General features: G+C 48.3%; 1 protein-coding gene across 1 annotated transcript in view; it reads right to left on the bottom strand.

The window, feature by feature from the left end:
* frem2a (FRAS1 related extracellular matrix 2a) overlaps positions 1–19405 on the bottom strand; it is a 57278-nt gene extending 37873 nt beyond the window's left edge. The window contains exons 1-2 of the mRNA XM_035625197.2: positions 14171–19405; positions 11397–11486 (exon numbers count right to left, since the gene is read on the bottom strand). Coding sequence (XP_035481090.2) covers positions 11397–11486; positions 14171–19145 — 5065 coding nt within the window. The 5' untranslated portion in view covers positions 19146–19405. The remainder of the gene's footprint in view (positions 1–11396; positions 11487–14170) is intronic.
* Positions 19406–24838: the final 5433 nt, after the last annotated feature.

The raw sequence follows: 24838 nt of genomic DNA, 5'->3' as shown, positions 1-24838 counted from the left end.
TGACTGAATTTGTCGCCCCTTCCAGTAAATGGCTTGGGTGTAAAAGCGTGGGCATGCAGATTATTATCTGAGAAACCTCTGCCTATATTCCATTCTCTGATCCATCTAAAAAAAAGACTGCGTTCAGTTTTGTGAAAAGTTTTGAGTGAAAATTGAGGATGAAAATGAGGAGAAATGTCTGCGACCCAAGTGAGAAATTATGGTAAAACATGTAATGGCGAAAAAGGCGGCGCGCTCACACATCTGCGGCAGAATATTTTTCCGCCCCAACCCGTACAATCTTGTGCAAGTGAGTCGTTTCATGGGTAAAATATTCACATCCACCTTTTTGATGAACTGCATTTCCTCTTTTTTTTTTTTTCTTCTTTTCTTTTTTTTTCAACTCTCGCTTCGGCAAAAATAGCACACGCTGAGTATTTGCGTATGCCAGCCAATCGGTGTTATGAAGCAAAGGGTTGGCAGGGTAAACGCCCGCGTTAGCGCTGGGCTCGTGGAACGTAATAGCTGCCACTCGAACAAGCGGGCGGAAAAGGACCGATTTGGAGGACGCATTGTGCGGCTAATTTGCCCGACTACTGCTGGGGAAGAGGCCGGAGTTCTGCAATAATGAACGGGCGTAATGAGAGAAACACGGTAAAGCTGGAAATAAAAAGTGTAGGTGGGACATTTTTCTTTCTCTCTGCTTTTGCGTAGCGATAGAGAAAGGCTCAACGATGAGCGCTGCACTACAATGCCCCCCCCCCCCCCTTTCCTGGCAGCGGAATGCAGGGTTAGGAGGACCCTATGTGCAAATGTAATGTGTCGGCTGTCGGGGCGGGAAATCACATTTAGTACCATTGAGGACAATTTCAAAGCTATTTGCTCCCGAGCTGGACCTCACGCTGATGCCTCTTACAGAGCGGAGCAGCATAACTGTCAGCAGAACGCGCGGCGTTTGCACACGGAGGCCATCTTCAGCAGGGCCACATCGTTGCTCCGACCGCTAAAGCCAATAAAAGAAAGATAAAAAAAAAAGCCTTTCCCGATGCTGGAGAGAAATTAGAGTCTTTCCCTAATCGATGAGAAACTCATGAACATTACCACAGAGAGCGGAGATGACATTTCCCAACGTCCGCATCCAAATGCAAATAAAGGGCCCCGCCCTCTGTCTGGAATAAAGCCCCGACTCGGTCGCGCCCTTGGTGCTGAAAAAGATACACGCAGCCGAGGTGAAAAGTTCCGCGCTTTTCCGGCTCGGCACAAACCTGCGACATGCTGAGGGGAGGAGACGGCTGAATGCAACCTGAACCTCATGCGTCCTCCCAAAAAGCCTGTGGGCCACGTTCAGGCTTCAATTAGCGCGCGCGCGCAAACGTAAAGTTGCACACACCCACGCGTCACTCCTTCTCCCGGCATCCCCGCAACCCGGACCATCATCCCAGCTCCTCGATAGTAAATGCGGCCGCCCGAAATGCGAGCGCGCGTCTGTGCGAGCGTGCACCGGGGGGCCGGTTGCTTGTGCGCGATCTCCCCCGCTGGAAGTGAGGGGGCGTGTGCACAGACAACGGGGATCTGAGTCAGTGGGCTGCAGACCGTCTCGTTCCTCCAGCCCTTCGAAAAAAAAGGATAAAAGACCTCTCACATGTGCTGACCGTACAGAAACGGAAAGCCGCTTTGAAATCATCCTCAGTAGAGCTGAATTCACTTCACGCCGTCTTTCTCAAAGGCTTTGGTAACAAAAACTGACCGCCAGAGTTTTTTTCGTTCCTTTTTTTTTGGCCAATTACGGATCGCAGTTTCTGAACGGCAAACATTCGAAGGATCAGGGCACTCGGCGAACTCTGCACGGAACAGCTTTGATGCGGCGTTTCTGATGCTGGCCCCCTGATCTATGGGATCTACTTCTTGCAATGATCCCAGACAGCTGTCCGCTTAGATAAGACCACTTTCATTTCATTTTTGGAAACCACAGCGGGTTAAAAAAGTTTCTCCAATAATTCGCAGTACGAGTGTCTCCCTTGTAGGCCTGCGGGATATAACGAGGCAGCTCGTTGCCGCTCCCCGAGTTCAGATACTCAGAGGTGTTCAGCTGGAGGGCGGTGGGAGATGGACCTGCAATTAAGGTAGGATCGTTCAAAGGCGGGCTAAAGTGTTACTGAACCTTCGGCTATAGGCCTGAGTGTCTGCTGTGTTTCTGAATATGCCGCCAAGCATCAGCCCGCGCGCTCACGGGTTGGTGGTGGGGGTCTTTCACGTCGTAGAGCGCGAGGCCATGTGAAATCGAGACACGCTGGGGTTAAAATAAAAGTCAGTGGAGTATTTTTTTTGCTTGTTTGTTTGTTTGTTTGTTACTCCTGCCATGAAGCTGCAGACGGGCTTCTGACTTGAGTTTGAAGTCGTGTGATTTCAACCCACAAGCCCGCGTGCATGTCCTGTCAGAGTCGGCCAAGAGAGCAAACCGAAAACTGTCCGAGTTTTGAGACCAAGAGAAACATTGAATAAAGAAGGAGACAGAAAGGAAAACAATATCTCTGAACTCCAGCTGGGTGCTGAACCTGACGGTTTTTCCTACTGTACTGTATACGTGATACTGCATAATAGCCGGACAAGTACAAATGCAGGCTTTGCTGCACAAAAACAAACCAAATCGCCATTTCAACCACTTCACTAGTGCTCGTGGCTCGGCGATGATTGTGGTCCACTGCTGTATACTGCTGTATATGCCAATTAGTGGTGACGCTTGTATGTTGCGTTCCGCGCCACCGAGCCACGCGATCATGTTCCTCCTCCGGCCCAGAAAGAAATCATTAAATACATAAAACAGGTCCGTGCAAAGATGGAATAGAGCACTTATCCTGCAACCTGCCGGAGAGACAGTGATCTCAATATTGTCGCATGAAATATTCAGATCAGATCAGAGAAGGGGGGGAAAAAAAGCCTCTCAAACTCTTTTCCACCACAGACTCGTCGTGTTTGTCCAATAAACATAACTCACATTTTATGTGCAAATCGCACACATAAAAGGTGGAACTATCATTCGTGGGTTTCGGGGATGTGATGTTGTGTGTGTGTGTGTGTGTGTGTGTGTGTGTGTGTGTGTGTGTGTGTAGTTCTAGCTCACGTCGTGGGGACCTAAATCTGTTTCCACAGTCACATTACGGGAACAAAAGAAAGTCACCATAATGCACATCATTATTCTTTAGGGAAAGGTTAGGTTAGGTTTACAGGTTGAAGTTCGAGTTGATGGGTGTACATGAATATTATATCCCCTGAAGTCATAAAGACATGACTGTGTATGTGTGTGTGTGTGTGTGTGTGTGTGTGTGTGGTAGTAAAGTGTGGAGGGAATGGGGGGGGGGGGGGCATGTACTGTAACAGCCAATGCTTAAAATGCTAATTACACAACCAAGAGATCAATTAACACAATTTTATTAAGTTAAAATTTTGAACTAAGGTTTTACTCTCATGGCAGCACGGTGATAACGTGCTAAGCACTGTCGTGGGAGTGAATGGTTATTTGTCTCTATATGTCCATATGCCCACGACCTGGTGTGGATGGTGGATGTATGGACGTATGGATGTTGTTTTTTTTGACTCACTTGAGCGTCTGCTGCGTGTACTGTATATGCGAATGCTCGTCCCGAGACTTCACACCCCAGAATCAAAGGGAATTCAACTCTGCTGCTCTTCCCCTGCCCGATCCATCTCCATCCAACATCTGCGATCCTTCGCATGCGAGTCCCCGGCTCCCAGTGCAATTGGCAAACAAACAGCTGTACCCAACCGACAAACCCAATGATTTTGCTCAGCATTCGAGAGTGATCGCTCAAATGTGCTGTGTCGATTCAGCCGCACCTTGACTCCCTTTCTGTCAAAACAGACGACCAGTAGCAGTTCCCTAGTAATAAGAGCCCACGCACCATTCATCTGACAGGAGTGGCACAAATACATAATATCTCACCCCCCCCCCCTCCTCAGGATTTTTCAGCACGCATCCCGTCAGATGTGTGTCAGCCACCGTAGCAGCGTTGGTGGGCTTGGCCTTTGTGCAACTTGTGGCAAAAGACGTTGATGGGTTCTGCACTCAGCTGTTTCTTTCTTCAAAGTGTGTGTGTGTGCGTGTGTGCGTGTGTGTGTGTGCATGTTTGTGTGTGTGTGGCCACACACATATTAGACTGAAAGCAGGTCATTTTACAGGTCTTTTATTAGCACCATAATCTGTGTGCGAATGTGTGCGTGCACTGTTTTTGTGTATCCCACTGCATTTACACTTTGCCCGAGGCAAAACAGCCCGGTGGCGGATGTCTCCCCGAGGCGTAGCGACACGTAAGCGGACTGACGAAGATTTCGTGGCCCTGGGCAAACGCATACCTTTCAAATAGCCGCTCCACTCGGGGGCAAACTGGTGCTGCTGTGCGCGAGGTTTCCATGTTGTTAATCCAACAGGACCGAATGCGTCTCGACTGTCTGGACTTGGCCTTTTACCCGTGTGCAGGTCATTATTTCCCTGTCAGCCGCTGTGCATGATCAGTCATCTCCAACAACTTCGAATGGTGCAGCTGTTCATATCAGGCAGTGTGATGTACTATATTAGTGATCGTGTGCCTGAGGAAGTGAAGCGCACATACAATTAACTTACCCACCACCAACTCCACTCATCCGCCCGACAAAAATAAAAGTTGCGTGCGACAGAATAATGCATTGCCCCCCCCCCCCCGGTGCATTCAATCGCCATCAGGCAGGACTGCGGTGCAGAGAAACACCTGAAGCAACCCTGCACATGAAACCATTTAAAAATTAAAAAAAACCTGACATCTAGGGCAGAGGAGCCTCGCTCCTTTGAAGTTCTGGTGATGCATTTAATACTGTCAGGGTTTTCACTGATGTCTACTGAGAGACAGCCAAATACGACCCTGGGCACAGCTTAAGGGAAAAGGGCCCAGGGACAAAGAAAGGGTGGCTTTCTCAGGGAGTGTGTGTGTGCGTCTGCTTTTGAACACTCGTGCCCGCGCGTGTGTGTGTGTGTGTGTGTGTGTACAGTATATCTGTGTGTGTGTGCGCGAGCGTGTCTGTCAGACGAATCAGAACACGTCAAAGCATTTGTCGTCCTGCAGGATTATTTTGCGCTCATGACAGAGGCGGCACGCCCATCGCTCCCGCTCCAGCACCGTCTCCCCATGCCACCAATATAATATTTAACAGAGGGATGGGTTTAATGTACCTCAGGATGGTTTTCTCGTGAGAGCAAGCTGGGTCTGAGCGTGGCGATGACAAACTAGCTATATAAATCTCTAGTTTCTCCTTGCCACTTTTTTTCCCCCTCATTTCGCTGCAATTGTCTCATCCAACTTATTTAGTCACAAATGTTCTTTTCTCTTTTTTTTTTTTTTTTTTTTTTTACTTCAGTGGCTTACCATACCTCTAGATATATTGTTTTTATAATTCTTTTTTCATAACGCAGCACAGCTCAGAACGGCTCCCCAGTGCCGTGTGTCTTTGCAATGTGCACGGGAAAATTGAAAATGCAGTAAAATTTTACACTGAAATGGCTATATGATTTAAATAGAAATTAAAGTCCCATTAGGATGCATTAAAGATGAAATACCAACAGAGACGGTGACGGTGGCACATGCAAAGGCAATAAAATAGAGAATGTGAGCTGGAATTGTCACTTTCCTAAATTTTCATTCGTCAAAGAGAAGATCTTCGGCCTTACAAGGAGGGGGAAGGACAGAGGATTAAATGAAACTCATATTTAAAGATAGTTTTAGAAAAAAGAAGAAAAGTAACTGTGTAAGAGAAAAAAGGCAACTGAGAAATTGAATATATGAAATGAAAATACACAAAAACAATGCCAATTATTTGGAGGAATGTATCCATACAGTGATAACATCAGTGGCAAACAATAAATACTGAAAATGCCGATGTTTGGTCTACTCTGGAGATTAGACGGCGTTTGCTCACGTTCATGTCGTGGACGGGCTTGTCAAGAAACAGAGAATCAAAAGATAATTAACGTGATGAAAGAAAAAATTCCCCCTTCACATCTCTCAACAAGTCCCGCGCGCTCATCCCGGCGCTCTAATGAGATGCAGATCATCGCGAGCGACAATCACAACTGCAGAATGTGCGGTAATCCCACAACAAAGACGTCCATCAGCACCAGCGCTGACAGACAAACACGGCAGGCGGGGGGGGGGGGGGCTGCTCGGGGAAACGACAGCAACACCACATCCTGACGTCTGAGGCCGAGCTTGACACCCGGCATAATGAAACACGACGTACTCGGAGATTAAACACGGAAGGGCGGCGGGTCGACGTATTCCGATCGCACCTCCGACAGGAAACGAGGCCACTGACGAGCAGCTTGGAGATAAGATGCGAGGAACAAAACAAGGTTTTAATGAACACAGACGCTGAGCGGAGCGAAAGAAAATTACTCAGAAAGGACAAATCCCACGAGATCTGCGGGAGTGACAGTGTGACAGGGGGGAGTGGTGACGAGGACAACGATGGAAGAGTCGGGCCCAGGGAGGAGCGGGTGACACTTAATACATGAACGCAGGCGGAGGAAGAAAATCCCCTCTTAAAGCCGTGTTAGTGTGTGAGTCGGTCCCGATCGGCTGGACGAGTTGACAACGAGAGACTGGAGTCCATGGATTTGTGGCCATGGTAACAGCCAGTCCAAAACCTGTAATCATTCGGGGTTTCTCCAAGATGCTTTCACGTGCAAACTCCGCTTCCAAAGGAGAGCGAGATATGTTAAAGGGGTAGTTCGGTGATTTTGAAGTGGGCTTGTATTTCGGTGGTCCCCTCTGCAGCAGCAGAGCTCAGACTTATGAGCTCAACGTATTGGTAGCTCACACCACCCCACTTCAAAATCACTGAGCTATCGCTTGAAAAGAAGAATCGGTAAAAGCAAAAAAAATTACAAAAACTTACTTAACAAATTAAAGCTTTTTACGGATTCCATTCATTTGTGTTCACTGTGTCCATGGATGGCTTCGGATGTCCGGGCCGACACACAACCCTAATCCGGGACTTGTTCTCCTATCGAGGCAAAGAGTTGAAGAGTTTAATAACTCACTCAGAAGCAGCACAGAAAACTGTGGGGACAGATGGCGATAAAGAACTGGGGGGCCCTCGCGGTGTGATCTGCGGGCGATCACTTGTCTTCTCCCACGAACACGAATCTCGCTTTGTTCAAGACAAATTCGCAACGAGCAGGAAATTGCAACGTGTGCCGTGTGCAGGGTAGCGTGGATGAAAATGGGGATATCCAAACTGCGCGGGGTCTTTTTGTATGTGTATTTGTCGTTGTAAAGCGGTGGCGTGTCGGGGGCTGCTCAAGGTTGGAGGAGGGAAGATGGGCGGGGAAGGGAATCGTGTCGCTCAATCCCGTTGGCAGTGCGAGAAGAGTGGTTGTCGTTTGACGTCTGAGACAGATTTCTGCCTCCGTGCGATTCTGTGTGAAGAGCTAACCGCAACATCTCCTCCCCGAGTCACGGTGAGTAATCCCACTGTCGACTCTTTCCACTGTACATCAGTTAAACGCCGACCACATCCGCGTGTTGTCCTGCATAACTGCGACATTGCTCATGGACAGACACATTTTGCTGGGTGTTCGGGATTTTTTTATATATACAATTTCTATTGCTTTGAGGACCACAAATTAAATTCCGCTCAGCCACACTGTATCGTGTCAGTGACGGAGGCTTCCACCATCTGAATGGCTCGGTACCATAACGGTTCAATGAAATGCTTTCGTCTTTGTGATTTGGGTGAACCAACCTTTTAGGTCCACTGAAAATAATCAGCTATTGTATTGACTGATGGATACCAAACATCAGCCGCTTTTTCTACTGTACAGAGTACAGTTTCTGTTGATGTGGCAATGACGTGTTGAATCTCGAAATCAAATTAAAAGATTTGATGATGCGTTGACCGAATGATTGCTCAGTTGATGGAGAGGAAACTCATTGACGGTTGCAGCTCCGCTTAAGTACTCTACTTTCACAATCTTCCGATTAGCTTTTGTCGCAATTTGTGTCGTCGTCTGCTGCCGCTGCTGCTCCCCCCCCCCCCCGGCGGGCGTCCCACAGCCACGGACGAGCCTGGGACACGGTGAACCGTGGAGAACCGCAGCTGGTCTCAACCCTGCGACAGGAGGTACTTCCTGCCACTCTTCCCCTCGTAGGTGAGCCTGTAATAGAGCCGCGTAATTACCGCGTGGCTGCCTCGGAGCTCTGCCCGGCGCAGGCGCCCGGGGCTCCTCATTACCCACAATGATGCCTGTGCTCTTAAATATCAAACACTTCTTTCTTTGTGCTGGAGGCTTGACCGCCCCTTAGCCCCCGGCTACCCCTCTGTCCTCCACTGTGCCTGCATACGCGGGAACCTTTGAGTGAGTGTGCACCACGTGGATTTGCAAAATATATACATATATAGGTGTACCTGCTTCCGCTTTTACATGCACGTTCATGTACTACAAGAACATAACACTCGCTTCATGTAAAAACTTGTAGACATGGTGGAGTTGCTTGGGGGGGAATTTTTTTGGGGGGGGAGGGGAAGACACTGTGAAGGATGCTTCACACTCTGTTGTGCCAGCTGGTACAATTCACTGTATTGCCGCCTTTTAACAGTATGTTAAGTGTGTTTCTCTCTCTCTCTCTCTCTCTCTCTCTCTCTCTCTCTCTCTTATATATTTTTGGCTCTCCTTTGTTGCAAATTCTTTATCTGGAACCAGTGCGCAGCAGCACCAACTCTCTTGAGAGGCAAGGAAGCTCAAGTGCATCCAGTAACTTATGGATTGACAATAGCCTACACTCGTGCGGTGCCGAATTCCCTTTTTAAAAGCCTCAGGCCTTCTTTTTTTCCCTTTTTTTTTATCTAAACCAGACTATTGCCGAGAGCAGAGAGAAAGAAAAAAGAAAAAAAAAAAAATCTAAGAACTTTACAGGAGCATGGACAATCAATTAGTCAATCTTTCTCCTTTCATGTGCATAAAGAAAACTGTAAGTCTTCTGCACATTAGCATTTTTTTTTTTCTTCTGAGTGCATCAGCACTACAGAATGAAAGACACTTTGGAAAAAAAAAAAAAAAGAGAAGGTCTAGGGCTAATTCACAAAAACCATTAGCTCGACAGAAACGTGTGCAATAGATGGTTTCCTGCTTTTGCAGCCGGTGTTGCTCAGTGGCTCACGCCGCTGACTTGGGTGCAGGAGGTCGCGGTTTGATTCCAGGTCACGCCAGGGGATGCCAGAGGTTAAGACACATGGTCGCTTCAGACTGAAGGACATAATCACTATCTGAACACACTGGCAGTGAACTGAGTAACCCTGAAGCGTGACCCTGTGACCTTTGTCGTTATGTTTTAATTTCACACTCAAGAATTGTGTGTTTTGAGTTTCTCAAGAGTGAATTCTCTTCCCTTCAGCCCATTTCACGCAAACACCCCCAGTGGTGGTGGGCTTACAACGCTCTACGTCAGTCGTTCTTTGCATGCTTCCTCTTTAACGCGGCACCATCACATCCCATCATTCAGGGGAAAAGTGAACAGACCGAGAGAAAAGAGAGTCAACACAATCTGTATCTAAACGTATGTGATATGACCAACATGCACCTCTTCTTATCACCTCTCATCTTTCTTTGGGAAATTGTGCAAATGGCACAAATGGCTATGTAATAAGTGGTATGACTACACATTTTGCTGGATTTAGTAATATTCACACGCTTAAAAATGACTGAAATGATCTGCACATGTAAAGTTAGGTTGTGGCAGAGTGGAGAAAATTTAATTAACCTGTATTTTGTACCTTGGTGATGCCGGGGGGGGGGGGGGGGGGGGGGGGGGGTAAACCTGTTTTAAAATAGTTGTGGGCTGGGAGATGTGGCTCCAAGGTCGTCACATTTAAACTTGAACTTCAACCACAATGTGCAGGTTTTATGAAAGCATTTATTATGGCCAGCTTTTTTTAAAAGATGAAATTTGGACATTTGTACTACTTTTTAAGTCAGTCCATGCCATGTTTGTTTATTTAATAACCTACAATATATTGCTCTGGAAACCTGTCTTTACATAATGTTAATTTTTTGGCTACGGTCGCGCCACCCGGGGACAAAACGCGAGGAACCAACAAGTACGCGTGAATTTGTGCGCTCCCTCTCGTTCCATTCTCGCTGCCCACTGATATAAACCCTCTTTCACGGTTTTGAATTTGATTGCAGTCCGGGTAAACGCCTTGAAACGCAATTACTTAATGAAATGATCATTCCTGTTCAGTGTCAGAAGAACATTCGGTTTCACGTCTCGAGCTTGCTGATCTTGAACAAATGCAGCCGGCTCCTGAGCTTGGAAAGCACACATAGATAGAGAGAAGTGTACACATTCCAAAGCGGCGATCACGCATCCATAACGTACGCCGTGAATGACAGTGACCACGGCGTGTTATTCACAACAAATATGCAGCGTAAGACAAATTGGATGCTCCGAAAGCATGTTGATATATTCCTCCAAAGTGTCCATTGCTCACATGGGCTGATCTGACCATGTAGAAAACAGTCCAGAGTACTGATGATGATTAGCCTGACAGTTTAAACTAAGTCTTATACAGCCCGTGTTCTAAAATGCATTCTTTTATTTATGCCGGCAAATAAAAGCGACAAATCAGCTTCGCATCAGGACCAAACACGCAGTAATTCTGCTTGACATGTCCTGCAGTCATATTCGCAAATCACCCGGGCCGTCTCGTTAAATCAGCGGACTGTGAAAATGACGCAAGTCGGTCTCGGGCACCAGCAGAAGGAATTTTCTATCCAGTGAGCTAACAAGACGGAGCATCATTTTGTGGCGCACAGACGCAGGCGCGAGGCCCCTGTTGGCCTATGCAAATTTCTTCACATCCCGAAATCAAATGGAGTCAGTGCAACTATCAGCCGCCTCGCGCATCCGAAGCTGACAGAAGGGGGGGGAGGCCTCCGTTTAGCACAAATGAATATGAATGAAATCAACGGCAACATTGCAAATTACTCCTCACTGATCTGTTAGTGAAATCTGCTGGGGACTAGTTCACAAAATGAAACGCAATTTTCGGCTGATATGCGAAGCCCGACAGTTGACTCGCCGCTCCATCGCAGTCGTGAGCTGCTGTGTGAACATGATGAGCGATTCTCCCAAAGCCCCGACAAGCGCGAGCAGGAACTCAGAGGGAAGAGGAGACTTGCAAACCCCCCCCCCCAGGGAGATGAGAGGCCGATGAGTCGGAAGGTTGGAGACCACGACCGACCTCAGCCAGTTTGACATTGTTGTTGAAAATGTCATTTGAAACAAACCTATTTTCTGGATGAAGAAGGCGTGGCTGGAGCCTGAGCGCACATAGAAAAAGATGGAGGAAAAAAAAGGGCTAAATCTTACCGTTATCTTCGACGGAGAAGAGGAAGAGATCCGACGTGGCATTCTCCTCACTCCGCAACACATAGCAGATGTTCAGGTCGTCGACATCGGCTGCAACAGAGAAGTGACATCAGCTTAGTTTTGCCTGTCCGTTTGTTTTCCGTGTGTCGCCTGAACCCTGTCAACCTGGGGGGGAAAAAAAAAAACAACAACAAGGAAGGACAAACGCAGACGACGACGACGACGAGCAAACATTGGCAAATATTTCCATATAATAAGCGGCAGGGTGCAAATTGGGAGCCGGCGGCATTTCTGCATTTGTGAACTGAAAACGTTCCACTGTCATGTCAATGTCAGACGACGCACAGTGGAATATTTAACAGTCACCCTGCTCAAATTTTAAGCGAGGCGAAGGCCAAATTATAAATGATGTCTCATAGTGATTTTTGCCCTTGCAAAGATTAAGAATGTGCATTTATGAAGCAATTCACCCCTTTGAATGTAAAAACAAATGGATGCGATGTTTCACGCTGGCCGCAGACACACTTTGAAGCGGTGTCGTGGACGCGGCGCTCCCGCTTCAGCGCCGTGTCGGCTCCAGGAAACAGCGGGTCTCGAGCATCACACTGACTCAGTTCCCCGTCCGCACTCAGCGCAGACAATTTCGTACCGGCGAAAGCCTCCTCTGAAAGTCACGCATCTGTAATCCGCGGACGATAAAGGCCGCCGCCTCAAATCTGAAAAAACAAGCTCCAGCTTCCAAAAAAAAAAAAAAAAAAGAGCCAACAGATGAGGTGTTTAGGCCCCGAACCCGCTGCCTGTGTCGGCGGTCCTGCAAAAAATAACCAGGTGACGGTGGACGTTTAATGACAGACGAGGGGTAGGAATGTTAAAAACAGGAATTGCGGCGGGCACCTCACTTCCACAGCTGTTTTCCCAACCGTCAATGAATTACAGGGCGCTGTCTGCATTTTTTTTTTTTTTTACACCATTCCCCCAGAACGTCTATTACAGTGCAGAAAAATCATCGAGACCGTGAAAGGATTTGGCCCCCGCGAACCAACTCCTTCAATAATGCATGTCAGAGGAAGGAGGTTCATAAAGGCATAAACCCCCTGACTCCTGACTGGGACAGATCTTAAATCCTCTTAGGTGGCCTCCTGTCATCACGGACTCTCCTGCTTCCCTTTGGAACGCGCGAAGAGGCACAGAACCCAGAAAACGGATAAACGCTACACATTTTTTCGCGCCGGCCCGACCGTGCGGGGGAGGCAGCGCTCGGCGTTGTGCTGCGGCCGTGAACCCGAGGTCCCTGCAAACCTCGAGTCAACCGGGGCCACACTGCTCATCAAATATTTAAAAGACAACGCCTCACGGGATGTGCCCTGGAAATAGGATGGGTAAATAAAAAGCCAGGGACTGTCTCTTCCACCTGACTGATTCTTCTGACGAGTCAGTTTGCTCTCTCTCTCTCTCTCTCTCTCACGCCCCATCCCTCATTCTGTATTTCTCTCATGCCACCTACATCCCCCCCCCCACACCCTTCCCCACTTCCTTCTCCTGCCTCCTTTGCACTCTTCCTTCCACTATAGTTGCTCTCTCTGCGACCCTCATCTGCCCCTTTCTCGCTGCACTCATCTCATCTGCCCCCCCCTTTATTTCTTTTGTTCACAGGCCGCAGCCGCGCAGCGGTTGACAGAAGTGTCCGTCTCCTGCAGACCTAAGAGCCCTTTTCCCTCTCTGCGTTCTCAGCTGCTGCCTGTGCCAAGCTGTGGCACGAGCGGATGAATTTTTCGAACCTGTTTGCATAATTGCCCCAGCGTGATATGAAACACTGCATTGATTGCATCGCTTTAAACCTCAATCAGTGGCATTGTTGTGCTGATGCTCCCTCCAGTATCAATAAACAGGCATGCCCAAATGCAAAACATTTTTTTTTTTTAAATAAAACTCATAGCTCAGGTGGTGCTGCTTGCTCTGTGTGGTGGTGGTGCAAAGAATTTTATTTTTTTTTTGAGGGGGGGTAAGAGATGTTTTTTTCGTTTTCTATGCAAATTTTTAAGCTGCACAAATTGCAACACGTCGTCTCAAGCAGCTCGGACCTGGTGAAACCGTCACTGTGTGCCGCACCTGAGAATTGCCATCCCGTCACTAAAAGGGCTGCACTGACCTTTTCACACGATCCTCTACTTCTGTCCCGCTTCATTTAACAAACCACTGTAGAGCACGTCGGATGTGAACATTTCCCCGGAGACGGGGAGAAAAATAAATTATTCATCTGAAACCATCTATGAGAGATCTGCGCGAAAAACATCAGCCCTTAACTTTGCTCTGCTAATTATGATGTGATGAGCAAGGCACGTCTAAATCAGGCCCACCAATTAACCATTGAAATTCCCAAGACAGCACTTTGTCACACATATGAAAAAGTATTACCCCATAAATTAAACTGCTGAGTGTGAACCGTGCAAATCAAAACTGAGATTTGCTGTGATTTTTCACCGACACTTTTTTCTCAAAAAAGCCCATACAGGGAGAAGAATTATTTGACAGCAAAAATTGACAAATAAGAACATTGATCACCCTTGAATAGATTTGTGAATTGCTACATTAGAGACGGGGTTATTCTTGTGTGTGATTTGTTTACCACACAGGGCAGATAACATTGTGTATTCAGTGACGCATCATCAGGTACATCACCAAAATAATTGTCATTTGATTATGAACTCCACATGCAATATTCACGCAAGGGTCAGTACGTTATAATGCTGACGAGTGATTGGTTCAGAGCTTACCTTGACTAAACGTGCTGATGGAGTTGTTTCCGTGTCCCAGGTTAATGACGTAGCCGTGTTTGGGCTGCGTGGTGATGTGGAAGAGCAGGGAGGCCGGGCTGCTGTCTCTGTCCTCTGCCCGCAGCACTTTGGAGCTGATGGGGAAGCCCAGGTGACCCGTGGCCAAGATCTTCAAAGTGGGGGCACCTTTATTCACCACCATCTGGGGGATGCCGTTGTCTATTGCCACGACAGCGATCTTCATGGTTTGGGGGCGGCGAGTCTCGAAAACGGTGTCGGGGAAAACATAAAAGTCAGTGTGCGTGCCATCGGTGACTGTAAAGGAGAAGGAGTCCCCCGGCGATTCGGTGCCGTCGTGTTTGTAGCTGATGAGGTTTTCATTGAGGTCTTGTTTTGTGAAGCTGGTGACAGGCGTGGATTGGTTGTAGAGGAGTTTGCCGTGAACAGGCAGCTGGGTGACGGTGAATTTCAGCAGCTTCTCAGCTGTGTCCTGGTCCTCGGCTGTGAGCTCAAACGGTGTGATCAGCTTCATCTGCCCTTCTGTGACAACAATACTATTTACGGTCACGACAGGTTTCTTGTTGTCAACATCCATAATGGAGATTCGGAATGTTCTGAAAATGGGATTGTAGCCGTCGGTGACCTCAAACTCAAAGCTGTCCATTTTCAGCTCATCGTCCGAGGTGTGGATGTAGTAAATCTTACTGCCGGCCAGTTGCAGCTGAGTAAAAGACACAATGGGCATCCCGGGAGTGTCTGTGCACTCCAAGTGGCCCCTGACAGGAGCCCTCGTGACAGTAAAGACCAAGTTCTCATCGGGGCTGTTGAGGTCGGTGGTGCTGAGAAGATCTGTGGTCAGAGTGACCCGGCCACCTTCTCTCAGCGACACGCCTTTACTGACGACATCAGGGAAGACCATGTCGATGCTGCCCACAGTGATGTAGAAGTAGCGATCAATTAGCGGGTTCATGCCATCCGTGACGTCAAACTTGACCAGGTCTCGGATGCCCTCCTGTCCGTTGTGTGTGTAGACTATGAGCCCAGCATCGAGATCGGCTTGCGTAAAATTCATGCCGAGTGTGATGTTCTCCAGAGGCCCAGACGGAGTTTTCCTCTGCAGGAGACCCTGACCAGGCCCGAACCGGATGATGTAGGTGAGTGCGCTGTCATCTGAGTCTAAATCTGTCGCTTTGAGCACTTTGTTGCTGATCTCTTTGCTCTCTCCAATTTCCACCTCCAGACCGTCGTTGGTGAGCATTCTGGGTGTCTCGTCATCGACGGCAACAATCATAACCAGGGCTGTTTTCTGCACAGAGTACTTGCCGTCCGTCAGAATCACATCAAAGCTGTCCTCTGTTGTCTCTGAGTCATCGTGCTCATAAATAATGCTTGATGCCTCCCGGATCTGCTCTAAAGTGAAATTTGTCACCAGAACTGAGCCTGTGGAGAGCTGGTTTAAGATGGCACCGTGTTTGGGAGGCTTGGAGATGATGAACATCAGCTCCTCGGGGGGAATATCGGCATCAGCCCCATTCAGAATTGGAGTGTCAATGACGATGTTCATCCCCTCCATCACGACTATTTCCCTCAAATAAATCTCGGGCTTTTCATCATTTGCAGGGATGATAACTATTGGGAAGAAATTGTTCTCTGAGAAGTTGATGCCATCAGAGCATCTAAATGTGAACCTATCCTCCACTGGCTCTACCCCTTTGTGAATACTCTGCACATAGTGGATATTCCCCTCCCTGATCTCTCTGATAGTAAAAGCACTGATAGCTGTTCCTGATCTGGACTTTTCTGAGCCCGGGGCTGGTGATATATTTTCCACATAGCCAGCGGTAGGCTGGACGATGATGGTGCAAAGGATGTCATCCGTCGGAGTGTCATTATCATCAGCATCCAAGTGCTGAGGGCCGATGGCGTATTTCTCCCCTTCGATGACACTGAATTGGATCCCAACTCCGACCTCAGGGGCCTGGCTATCCACTGGAAGGACGGTGACTCGAACGTGAACCCCGTTGACCTTATTGCCGCCGACTGTCCAATCGTCGGACATGTCTGTCAGAGTCAAATTGAAGCCGTCCTGCTGAGAGGTGAGACCTACCTCGCCACTGGTGTGTGCGTACACAACCACACCGTTAATAATATCCGCCTGCGTAAACCTCGTAGCAGGCACTCCTTTAACCAATATTTCACCCATAACTGGAGGATCCTCCACGATAAACGTCAGCTCGAGGTCATCTGTGTCATCATCGTGGCCTTGAATGACGTTCGTCGTGATTTCCGTGGCTCCGTTTTCCAGCACGTCCATGTGAGACCCGATGGTTCCTGCGGGCAGGCTGATGGTTGGAGTTTCATCATCTACCGGCTTCACATTAACTTTGACCGTCACGGTTACAACATGGAACCCATCACTCACGTCCAGCTGAAATTCATCGCTCACAGTCTCCTCCCCACCGTGCATATATGATATCTTCCCGTCTGAAATTTGCTCAAGAAGGAAAACCCCTTTTTTCTCTAGGTCAGTGAATGCAACCTGGACCTGGCCATGTTTAGGCGGCCGGCTTAGGGTAAAGGTGATCCGTTTACTCTCAGTGTCGAGGTCTGTGGCATCTAGCTCAGCGACGGTGATGATGTGCATGCCACGTTCGAAGACAGTAAAGCCGGTGTTTGTAATCTGAGGGGGTTTATTGTTGACAGGCTGCAGGTAGATGGTGAAAGCCCCTTCTACACTGTTCCCCGCTGTGTCTTCAACTGTGTAACGAAACTGCACAACGTGGGCTGTGATTCCAAGCTCAACATCCGGGGGGCCGTAGGATATCTTATGATGGTTAATTTGAGCTTGTGTGAACTCTGTGACTTCAGTGTCTGTGCTGTCCGTCAGAACCAAAGAGCCAAACGCAACCGGGTTATTTTCATCCGTATCTGTCGGGGGCTGGATAACTGTGTATTTGAGGTCACGGTCCTCAGAGTCTAGATCAGTGTAGCGCAAAACCTCTTTGCTAAAGTGCGTGAGCCTGTACTCCTGAACGGTCATCTGCAGGGTGGTGCCGGGGAACAGCACTGGAGGAACGTCATCGATTGGCAAAACGCGGATTATAAATACACTCTCTCCCGACTCATTAGGGGGGTCATTGTCGTCCTGAACTGTGAACGCAAACTGATCCATGATGGTATCTGTGTTGTGGGGGCCTGTGTGCTTGTAAAACAACTTCCCATCGGTGATATCTTTCTGAAGCCACTCTGTCACCTCCTTCTCGTAGACTTCATCTTCGGCATTGAACTTCCAAGAGGAGGGGTCTTCAGGCGCATCGGACTGTCTTAGGAGCACTGTGCCTATTGTGGAAAAGGGGGGGACAATAGTGAATTTAATAGTCGAGTCCTCAGAGTCGATATCGGCGGCACTGAGCATGAGGGGAGATACAGGCATCATCTGGTTTTTGAATAGCACCAGGCCGGTGTTGGCGTTTATAATCGGTGGCTCGTCGTCAGTGGGAACGATTGTAATGGGGAAAAGGAATTCCACTTCGTTTTTCCCGTCCGTCATCTTGAAGACAATGTTGTCGCTGTATGTGTCACTCCCGTCGTGCTGGTACACGACAACCCCTGTTGTGAGATCAGCAGGTGTGAAGAATTTCCTGTGGGCGCCGAGCACCGTGAGGTCTCCGTGACGCAGGCCATCCACCACGGTGATGGAGACCGCGTCGAGGTCGTCCTCATCGCTGATCTCCAAGTTGTGCGTGCTGAAGAGAGGCCGAGACTGGCCCTCGTACAGCAGCTGACCCGTGTTACGCGTCACAACGGGGGCCAAAGAATTCATCATCTTCACGACGATCATGAAGGCGAAGGGGTCCGAGACGGACCCGTCTGTGTCCACCACCTCAAACTCGAGCTGGAAAATCCTCTCGGTGTCCGAGTCCAGGGAGGGGGGCTTGTAGGCTATTTTCAGGTCACGCAGGTCTCTCTGGTAGAAGGACGTGATGGGCAGATTTCTGTCATCGGTGCTGACTATGTAGCCCTCCTCGTAAGATAAGGGAGAGGTGATGTTGAAAATGAGCTCGTCCGGGTCCGACTCTGCATCTTCGGCGGCGAGCATGTCGGGGGTGAGGGCAGTCATGACAAACTGGCTGACCTCCATCATCATCATGGACACAACGCTGGGTTTGGGGGGAGTGTTCTCTTCCCCCTCTCTGATGCGTATCATGAGATGGAAATACTCCTGCCTCTCCAAGTTGCCCTCCTTGTCGCGCAGCTCCACAACCATGGGGACGTAATCCCTGTTGGGCGACGCGCGGTCAAACGTGTGCTCGTAGCGGATGTCGGCGCGGGTGAACTCGTCACAGTCCATCATTTTGGACAGTTTCCCGCCGTCGAGGAGTCTCCCGTACCTGGGCAGAGCGCTGCCGCCGGACAGGGACGCCACCTCGCACTTATGAGAGTCTCTGTCGTAGGTGAACTCCAGAGTCTTCTTATCAATGGGATTGCTGACGCCCCGCAGGTTGTCCACGGCCAGCGGCATGTTTTTGGTGAGGAGCTCCAGCTGCGTAAAGACCACTTCAACCTCCATCATGAACGGGATGATCACGGTTTCAGTCGGCGCGTCGTACCTGAGCTGCAGCCTCACCCGGTCCTTCGCCGGACTCCGCGAGCCGTAGTGGGAGTACGTCACGTCGTTGGGACCGAAATCACACAGGAACTTTTTGGGGGAGAGGTGCCCCGGTCTCTGCGCGAGCGGGTCGTTATCCAGCACGGTGATGCTGCACCGGTCCCCCGGCTGAGTCTGAACGACCAGGTCGTTGACGGGGTCGACGGACACCGCTCTCCCGAATGGCACGCGTATGGCGTTGTTGGCGACCAAGATCGCGTCCTCGGACAGCTCGGATCGCAGCGCGTAAAATAGCCCAGAGCTGTCCGGCTGCGCGGACACCGCACCTGCCAGCGACAGACACAGGAGGAGCCTGGAGCACAGCATCTTTGGCAAACCGAGTCGGATTCAAAGCATCCGAAAAGCAGTCACTCCGCCGAGGGGGTGTAGGAAAACCGGTGTTGTTTTACCCGAAAAAGGTACAAAATAGTGGCTGTGTTGGGAGCGGGATGGATGGATGCCTGCACGCGTCCGTCCACACCCTCGACACGCTCGGGGAGAACAGCGCGCAGGAGTTTTTAAGTTGTGACACTTGAGAGGCTGCGTAAAAGCGCATCCGCCCATCTCTGCGCACATTGGCGGATTCGCAGCGCTCTGTGCCGGAGCCTGGTCGCCAATAGGCAGAGCCGCTGACATTCACACGGGGGGGGGGGGGGGGGCTGGATTACGCCGATGTGATTCATTTAATAAAGAGTGTATTGGGACACAGACTCAAAGATAATGCTTCACCGAGGACACACAGCTCCTTCAAGTTAAAACATAAAGTATCGCAAGATCATCTCATCATGTAGTCTGGTGAATTTGGAAGGAATGGGAAAATTGTGACCCAATAGGGCTGAAGAGATTATCAAATCTTCCCATGAAGAAACCATCCTTCCTCTGACTTTGTTAAATCACTGCAGTGATGACAAAGACAAGTTTAACTCCAACATGATTCATAATTGTATCGTTGTAAATAACCTGTATAACATTTAAAACAAATAAAACGCATTTGCATAATTGCATATTAACTCAGAACAATTCTGCTCTGGCAAATGAGCAACAGCGTTAATTTATAAATATTGCAATTATCTTAAGAAAGCTAAGCTTGGTGGGGTTCTCTCTCTTTCTATCCAAATGCTGTATAGGTATAATAAAGAAAAAAAACTATTTAAACATGTCCAGTAACAACAAATGATTTTGCACATCGTGGAATGTTCTTGACTTCAACAACAAAAAATCATACAGCCTGACTTTTTACAAAAAAAGAAAAATCATTAAGACAAATATGGGGTGTGATGCATTGTTGAGTGAAAGAAAGAAAAAAAGAATAAACAGAAGTATGAGTTATCAAAGACATGAGCACAGTATGTGGTAACCTATGTTGGCAATGACACGCACCTGGAAAAAAACAACAAAAAAAGTTAATATATGGATACAAGTGAAAGACTATATTGACATTTTCTAATGAATGTATGAATCATCATGTTGACCTTCCCACGAGAAAGACAAAGAAACTGTGAGGACGCCTCATCGAGCTGTAGGCTATAGAGACACAATGGTACTGGACTTTTTCTTTTTTTTAAAGAGAGATAGAGAATCCAAAATATTGCCATAAGCAACAGTACGAGCTTATGAAATGCACATTCAGTTGTCAGGGACCAAACAAAAAAATTGCAAATTGTTGCTGAAGACTTGAGAAAATCTATCCTGCCAGATCTCAGTGGTCCGGGGGGGGGGGGGGGGGGGGGGTTGAACAGCGAGTTGAAAACATCTGTCAGAGCTGAGTCATGAGAGAATCAACCCACTTCTCCTCCCCCTGCTCTGCCAACTGGCTTTTTGATGTGATCACTTCTCTGCCATTGTGAATTTGTGTCTTTTTTTTCTTCTTGTTGTTGCTGAGTACTTACTATATTTGATGTGGAGCATTTGTGGAGGGGGACGCGCGCAGTGGCAGTGGCAGCGGCGTTGGCAACAGTCGAGTGAAAAAGCGTTGGATGCCATTAATCAAACATAAGTCAGTCAGAAATCTGAGCACAAACATAATACGTCGTTTGATGACAGAGGAACACGGCGCACCTCTCAGGGACTGTTACACCAGCTCATCAAAGAGGGACAGAGCATCACAAATGTGAATATGTGACAGTTCAAATACTGCTATCATTGGTGGAATTCATATAAACGCCTCGTACAAATAAATCACCATGAAACTGGATGGAAGCAGACGACTAAAGATTCAAACATGAATATTTGAAAAACTGCTCTTACACACCAGACAGCCTTGAATTAATAAAAGAGAGAAATTCCACATACATGAGCCCCGAACCTCAGAAGTCGCTGCTCCTGACTGCATTGTGTTCTCGACTCTTTAAACCGCCCACGTTTCAAATGCCAGGTGATTAGAGGGTTCCTGGTGCCTTGTTATTTCAAAAGTACACGACACCCCCAGCTTCTTTTCATTCCAGCTGTCGCACTCTCCATAGGTGCCGGTAGAGATATTCCGCCCGTGACTTTACACGAGAGACGCCACTCAGACACCAGTGTGTTGGACGGGCACCGCGAGGGACGAGCACACTTGGACAGATTGTACCGAAAACCAGATGAGAGACGGGGCGAGGAGAAATACGGAGGGACGTATATGAAGTCATTATCAGTGGGCCGACAAAAATTAGAGCGAACTTTAATCTGCAGTGTTTTCCTTTTCCCACAAAACTATTCTTTTCTAAAGAAAAAGCATACCCGAGGGAGGATGAGCACCTGTTCATAAGTGATGCTTAATATTTAAGAAACATTTGTTCCCTTCTCCATTTGACTGGGCTCATCCCTCGCAGCTCGCCTCCATCACCCGCCGAGCACTTTGAAAACTTTGGGAAAGTCCAGCCTCAGATTTATGACATATTCATACAGTATATACAGTATATATATATATATATATATATATATATACACACACACCGTGCTGGGTTCCTTCTTCACAGCAGCTGCTCCGCCATGTGATGAGGCCACACGTGGAGATTCCGGTGTTTGAGACACCCCTCCGCGGGAGACGTGAAAAAGGTTCAAAACTGACAAGTAATGAGACATGTAATGCGAGGGGGTTCTGAATCGTTGCATTCGCATAAGATCTTGGCAATGCCAAAACAACGTTCCTCAAAAAGACTCATTTATGTGAAGAGAGGCCATTTTGTGACGACGCTTGACTATTCGCCAAAGTAGTACACGTGATGTTTCAGTCGCAGGAGCACACCAGAGTACTGCACATTCATCTGGACACATTTTTCTGTGTTGGGCAATATTAACAGATGAGGGTTATTATTGCTTTTGGAAAATATACATAGCCAATGACTTGTATCTTGTTATGAGGAGATATCCATCCATCCATCCAACGTCTACCGCTTTATCCATTTAAGGGTCGGGGGGGTGGGGGGGCTGGAACCAATCCCAGCCGACATTGGGCGAGAGGCGGGGTTCACCCCGGACAGGTCGCCAGCCTATCACAGGGCCACATACAGAGACGGACAACCATTCACACCCACGGTCAATTTAGAGTCTCCAATGAACCTAACCCCGTTCTGCATGTCTTTGGGCTGCGGGAGGAAGCCGGAGAACCCGGAGAGAACCCACGCATGCACGGGGAGAACATGCAAACTCCACACAGAAAGGCCCTGGTTGGTTTGAACCGGGATTTGAACCCAGAACCTTCTTGCTGTGAGGCGAAAGTGCGAACCACTACGCCACCGTGCAGCCCTATGAGGACATTATCAAAAAAAAAAAAAAAAATCCAAGTGCACGGCTGAACCCCCCTAAAATGTGACTGTGCAACTCTGAGGAAAATAGTCTTTTTGTTTGTAGTCACACGCCACCCACACACCTCCGTCCCCACCAGAGTCAAGGAGTGGGAGTTTTATTCTGTGATGCTGTGGCAAAGCTGGGACAAATCGTGGCAGTGGAGGTAAACAGGAATGTTTTTGTTTTGTCGAAAGGAGAACATTACTCCCAGGCTCATTTTTAATGAACATGAAATAAATGACCCAGAAGGAACAATGTTCATAGTGTTAAATGTATGCATGCAGTGAAGAGAAAAATAATTTCCTATGCATGCACAGGGAGGTGGATTTGGAATACTTGCACTTTCTTTGACCATTACACTTCTTCACTACACTTCCAAAGGCATTTTTTCATCGTTTCTAAAAATATTTGATCAATGTTTGACTGAGAAATAGAACGCGTCGCTATAGCTCAAACCTGCAAAGCAGTATATGAAAGGGCTCAGACCATCCTCTCCTCAAGCAGCTATACAACACCGACCCCGCTACACGTCGATGCAAACGATTGAGAGAGAGAGAGAGAGACGGAGAAACAGAAGATAGCGCTCTTGAAGGGGCCGGTTCAGCTTAATAAGCACCCTTAGTTTCTGATCACACAGCTGTTGCTCTCATGCTTTCAACACCGTGCATAAATGAAAGGAGCAGAGGGGGGGCTCCTGTCACTCACGGCCCCCACCATCTCCACAACTGCTCGTGGAACCTGTTGCTTGTCGAGGAGTCCCACGCATAAAAGCAGCGGCAAGACCACTGATTTTACCCGACTGCAGATCCCGGCCTGCAATTACTTTGTGTCTGGGTCGGCTGAAAGTTTGAGGGGGAAGTCCCCCCCCCCCACACCCACCTGCCCACTCACACTCACACACACCCTCCCACCCACCCTCCCACACACACATATTCACACAAGGACTTACAAAGGCATACAGATTCACATCTGGTCCATCTCTGTTCCCATATTACAGTCGTGCAAATGCCGGCATTCAGGGGGGGACACACACCAGGAACTCTCTTCTGCAAACAGGCATCCGAGCGCCGCCGCTGCTCTGTAATCACCAGCACAATGAGCGTGTGAGTTTACTCAAAGTGCCATTCCGGCCGACGTTTACTGTCTGGTGAAACTGCCAGTTTGTTCCTGCGTCTCTCGCGCACACACACACACCCACACCCACACACACACACACACACGCACACACTCACACATTTACTTTACAGATGACAATGCTCCCGTCTGGCTCCTGACTTTCGGTTGGAGGAACAAGGTTATTGTCAGGAATTAGAGGAGAAGTTGGGTAAATATCTGTCGTAGCCATTATACTGAATCTGTTTATCGATCAAATATCTGGAGCAATTTTTGCCACTTTCCTGTTTTTTTGGAAAAACCCTGTAGTTTGCAACCCACCTTTATCCAGGACTACCTGCTATAGGCTTCTTTCCCACGATGATGATGATGATGATGATGGAAAGGCACAATACTCGGTGTGCTGAACTGTTGGGTTTTAATGACTTGTTTACAGCTCGTGTGCGAAATGTTTCCAGCTGCCTGGCTCCGTGACGGAGAACCCCCTGCAGAGCATATTCTCTCCATTTCATGCGATTTCACCGAGGTGATGAGACTAATGAGGGACGCTGCCCGTCACACTCCATCACGCGTTGGACAAAGTCCTCCGCCCTGCAGGCGGCGTCAGTTTGCAGCGATCGGGTCGCCGGGAGTTGAACGTCCGTCGCGGCACTTGTACAGTACTTTGTTGTTGTCTGTTAGTGTGAATTGAAATATGGACAAAAGATGAAAAAGTTCTTGAACCAATGAAACACCCCCGCTTTGATGGGTTTCTATTTTCACACAAAACCTCCTTGAGCTTGAGTAGAGATGAAAACAGGAGGCCCACAGAGGAGAGCAAATGAAACGGTTCCTTTTCCTCCCGAGACTAAATACTAATCACTGTACTGAAGTTATTTACACGGCAGATGCAGCTAAGGCTGAATAAACGGCCGCTCTTTTTAGATCAGCTTCCATCTCATAGTACAGATTTTAGCAGTGAGGAAAAAGGCAAATCAATGAATTAAACGCAGTCAGGATTTACATCTGAATGATCAGCTTCTCATTTTTTTTTTTATCAGACTACTGCTCTCTGGTGGTGAAGAGCAGCAGCAGCATTTCAGGAGACAGCTCGTGAGTTGAAATCATTCACATCTGTCAAGTTGCACTAACAGCAGAAA

The sequence above is a fragment of the Scophthalmus maximus genome, chromosome 2 (genome assembly GCF_022379125.1).
Source record: "Scophthalmus maximus strain ysfricsl-2021 chromosome 2, ASM2237912v1, whole genome shotgun sequence".
Taxonomy (NCBI): domain Eukaryota; kingdom Metazoa; phylum Chordata; class Actinopteri; order Pleuronectiformes; family Scophthalmidae; genus Scophthalmus; species Scophthalmus maximus.
This window is presented reverse-complemented; position numbering and strand designations above follow the sequence as displayed.